Here is a 5084-nt window from a genome sequence, read left to right on the forward strand (position 1 = left end):
GTAATATAAAATACTTTATATAATCATTTAATTGTATTCGTTTTTATGGTTGACTATTTATACAGTAATTATAAAAAGTAAATATGGCAGATTTATACCATCTTGTTTGTAAGGCTGAACGAGACTTGATTTAGATTGGATGAGCCATTAGTGAGTGCATTCGTAGAGAGATGATGTCCGAAGATGTATACTTTTCACATGCCGTTCAAGGAGTGCACGATCACACTACCAGATCTAGCGTTTAAGGTTCCCGATTGACGGTCAATATGTCAGCGGATGCCTCACGGACTTTGAGCGACATATCGAAGGTGGCCGCCCAGCGTGGGTATGGTTCGAGGAGCTGTTGGGTGTTTTACCTCTCGCGAACTGTATCGACAAGTTCACAGTGAAGTACACTTAGACGCAAGAGACATTTAGTGAGCTTCCGTAGGCTACAGACGATGAGACGGTTAGGAGGTATGCCCAGGCGTATATCATGATGCTCTTATCGACGCAGCTATTCAGTGATAAGTCTGGTACACGTCTTCACATTCGTTGGCTACCCTACGTAGGTAAGCTAGAGGACATGAGTCGATATAGTTGGGGTTCTGCTACTCTGTCATGGTTATACCAGTGCATGTGTCGTGTGGCCAACATGAATGTTGTCAAGTTAGCTAGTCCATTGCAGCTCCTGCGGTCGTGGATCTTCTGAAGGTTCCCTGGTTTCCGGCCTGATGGATTTTATGTCTTTCATTGGCCGTTGGCGTCGAGGTACTTGCTTTTGGGTTATGCAACATGTTTTTAATGTTATCAGTTTATTTCGTTCATTGATAAAATGTTTCGGTTTTCAAATGGTCAGGTTATCACTCAACGTTGAGCGACAAGGGGTCTCGAATTACGCATTGGAGGCTTAGGATAGATTTACTTCACTTCAAGAATGTGAGTATTTATGGTTTCAATATGTTTCATCGCTAATATGAAAAGTATGGGGGTACTGCTGAATTCCTAAAATAGATGCTCCACTATCCACAATTGGAGAAGTCCTTGCTATGTTATCATCACTATCATCAGCTATCGTGGTAAACTCCATATCATCATGAAACATCATCATCATCATCATCATTCAGTACATCTTCGACACTATCCGGTACTCCACCCTCTCTGAAAACTGTGACCATAACAAGAGCACTGGCCGTCGCAATCGCAAGCTCACCCAAGAATCGAAAATCACCTATTCCTCCGTCACAACTATGGTTTAGATCAGCTGCAAAGGACAGAGATGCAACTAAAACTGCCTCATGTGTAATCACCGGCACAGCTGATGAGGCACCAAAAGGCATTGAACTAGAACAGACTGGTATTGCTGAGGATTGAGGATTCTAGTTTGAACCTCCTAAACTACACACCACATCCACAAACTTCGCCAACAGCTCAAGGCTCCTCACCTCGAAAAATTGACGACGACAATGGAACAGAACTTACAAATCTTTGTTACTGCCTATGACGAATGAATCGTACTTCACATCATCACGCAACATGCAAATCGAAATTCTGTAGAATAACTTCTCCATCTGTTTCACGCCGTGCAGCCCCAATTTTTGGAGTATAGTATTCTGAAACTTGGTGAAACTCGTCGAAGTTTTATAAAAAACACTCAATGGGTCCTTATCAGTAAATTTAATTTTCGATCGCATTTTCTTTTTAATCGATTCTCTATAGTGCACCAGAACTAAAAAAACTCTCATCACTAACCATTGTGAGTCCCACTATTGTGAAAAATTCACGTTTATCTCGTATTTATATATATTAGGAATATACTAAATCAAATTAACTCCTTTTGATTTATACATATAGCAGATTTCATAGTAAACCGAGCCTATTGGACTCGATTTACCATTAGCCACTACTGACTGTAAATCGACTTTAGTTCATTCGATTTACTAAGGGGACTAAATCGAAATTGCTTGATTCGATTTAGTAGTAGCCAACTAAACCGAAATTTATTGATTCGATTTAATGCTACTTAGCCTAATTCGTATTTATTGAATTCGATTTATGTGTAAACTCCAAATCAACTAATTCGAATCAAGTTGATTCGATTTAGTACGATCAAGTCTAATTAGAATTCAATGAACTCGATTTACATAAAAACATGCAACGAGACACCCACGTAACATTTTTTTGGCTTTGGGGACACACGTAAAATTGGGTTAGCTTTGGTTTATGAAAGTCATTTATCCCGTATTTAGTGTATATTTTATATTTCAATAAATATTTTATACTAATTTTAGTAGTTGATTTTGATATATACCTATCATCTTGTTTTTATGATATATTATGTATATACCAAAATCAGTCACCGAAGTATAAAATACACGTTAGAATATAAATACATATGAAAAATAAATTAAATCACATGTATTTATACACAAATATATTAATAGCTAATTTTAGTAGTTAATTTTAATATACAAATAACATTTTCGTTATATATATTAATAAGACTTAATTAATTAATTGCGAGCACTATCAGGATTATGAGGCCGTGCACAGACAAAATGCATATCAGTGGCGCACTAGAATTATTCTCAACATGATAGAGTCTCGCAGATAATATAGAGTCAGAGATGCACCGAACAGTGTGGGAATACGCATCAAATAAATTAGATTCCATCACTTAACTTGAAGTTTGAGAAACCAATTCGATACCTACTCAACACTGTATATATTTTTCCCAATATTGAAAAATATTACTTGCCTTAAAGATATCCATTTCTCCACAAACGGTGAACTTATTAAGCGTACCATTCATCAGCTAAATGATTAATTTCCATGTTGATTATCCATTTGCCAAACCCACTAATACATTTATGCTGTATTTAATAGATTAAAGGACCCACCAGTTTAGCTTAATTAGGCCTAAAATAAAGGTAAAATGTCCTTTCATTACATATATATAATAATGACATTAAGTTTTTGCTTCTGGTAAGAGTATAATGGCTTCACTCAATAAAAATCTTTTTATTTTTTCGTTTCGATATAACATGTACAGTCAGCCAGAAACAATGAAGTATTAACAAATAACAACTAATTGAAAGTGCCATCGATTGCTGCCAAGGATAAGGAGAATCTTGCTCAGCTGAATCGCGTGAAGTTATTGTTACGTTGCTAGTTTGGTTTCTATTTTAAAAGGACTCTGTCATTATAAATTAGCTACCAAGCTACACATACGTACGGTAATGTTAATGTCAAGGCTTGCAGATGAAGCCAACAAAGTTTTATACTTGCCGCCACTAACAACTCAAGCTAATACACCGTTTAACCCACACATTTTTATGATAAACTGCATGGCATCATTACATGTTATGTTACTCATTAGTAGTTGCTACCTCCACTTTGGGTTAAAATATTAGTCATCACTAGTCAAAGCCAAGCAATACATATATACAAGTATATGGCTATGGCGCACTTTGCGTGGATTGAATGCTTGGACGCGTATATGCGAGGAGCATAAAGGGAATACGCATGCGCATCAACATGCAGTTACTCCACCCAGCATCACACATTGTACACTGTTATTTTTTAATAATATCGTTTTCAAATCAGATGATAATAGTAATTAATCAGGAACTAATAGTAGAATAGACGGATTGCTCCTATATATATCCGCATGATACCCATGCCTAATCTTCAATAATATTAGTTCACATTAACAGCAAAAACATACATGAAAGAGAATAACAACTATTTACCTTCCTTGCCGCTACTATTCTGCTGCTGTGTTCTCTTGTGCCTGGCAGAGTCAGCAGATAACGACAATAACAATAATAATAATGAAGTTTATATAGTATATATGGGAGCCGCGGATTCAACAAATGCATCCCTTCGTAATGATCATGCTCGTGTTCTCAACTTGGTCTTAAAAAGGTAATTATATTAACAGGAACGAAAATAGCAGGGAGCTAAGACTCTTGGTGACTAAGTTGATTCAAATATAAAGAAAAGAAAAAATATGTTGGTCACTTAAGATTTTTTGTAATGTAATATGTCTATTTATTAATTAAATTGGGATGATTGTAATAATATAAAGTTGATGTATGTGAAAGGAATGAGAAGGCTCTAGTACAGAACTACAAGCATGGATTCTCGGGTTTTGCGGCTCATCTATCAAAGGAAGAAGCGGAGTCAATAGCTCAGAAACCAGGAGTGGTATCTGTGTTCCCTGATCCCATTCTGAAGCTTCACACAACACGTTCATGGGAGTTCCTCAAGTATCAAACTCAAGTCAAAATCGATTCTCTCCCAACCGCCGCAAATTCTCAGTCATCAGACACCATCATTGGCATCTTAGACACAGGTTATTAATTATATATCCTATACATAACTATTAGTTCAAGTTCACGATAATCTACTATTTTATTTTATATGTATGCCTTTCATGAATTAATTGAATATCTGGACGCACCTAATATGTTTCATCATTTAACTTTCAACATTAATTAATTAACAAATTAAATAACTCAATATTTGAAACTTATCAGGTATATGGCCAGAGGCGGAAAGTTTCGTGGACACGGGCATGGATCCTGTTCCATCCCGTTGGAAGGGTACCTGCATGAAATCGACAGATTTCAATTCATCCAACTGCAACAGGTATAGTTATAATAAAATTGATAATTGAGATCCCACCAAATTAAGAGAACAATGAAAAACTACGTACCACCACTGCTATGCCGCACCTTGCTAAGTTAATTAGTTGCCTTTCTGATCAGATATCAATATTAGTTACATGAGGAATGATATAAATAATATTCTCTTCTCTTTTATTTATAAAATGTATACTCTCCTCTTTTGTAATTTTTAAAAAATTTTATCTTTAATTCATTTTTAAATTTTTTGTGTTAATTAACATTAACTTTACTTGCCAATGAGTAATAACTCAAATGGCATAGTCTCCCCATACTCAATTAAGAGGTTGCGGGTTCGAGTCTCCTATCTTTGATAAAAAAAAAACATTAACTTTACTCATTTTTCAAGAAAAATAAATTATTTTTACAAAAATACCCTTTAACAAAAATTTTACTTTTTGATTAAATTTTATTTAT

General features: G+C 35.4%; 1 protein-coding gene across 1 annotated transcript in view; it reads left to right on the top strand.

Annotated features, from left to right (window-relative positions):
* LOC107609856 (CO(2)-response secreted protease) overlaps positions 3218–5084 on the top strand; it is a 5830-nt gene continuing 3963 nt past the window's right edge. The window contains exons 1-3 of the mRNA XM_016311904.2: positions 3218–3906; positions 4086–4336; positions 4521–4632. Of these exons, the coding sequence (XP_016167390.1) occupies positions 3707–3906; positions 4086–4336; positions 4521–4632 (563 nt within the window). The 5' untranslated portion in view covers positions 3218–3706. The remainder of the gene's footprint in view (positions 3907–4085; positions 4337–4520; positions 4633–5084) is intronic.

The sequence above is a fragment of the Arachis ipaensis genome, chromosome B07 (assembly GCF_000816755.2).
Source record: "Arachis ipaensis cultivar K30076 chromosome B07, Araip1.1, whole genome shotgun sequence".
NCBI lineage: Eukaryota > Viridiplantae > Streptophyta > Magnoliopsida > Fabales > Fabaceae > Arachis > Arachis ipaensis.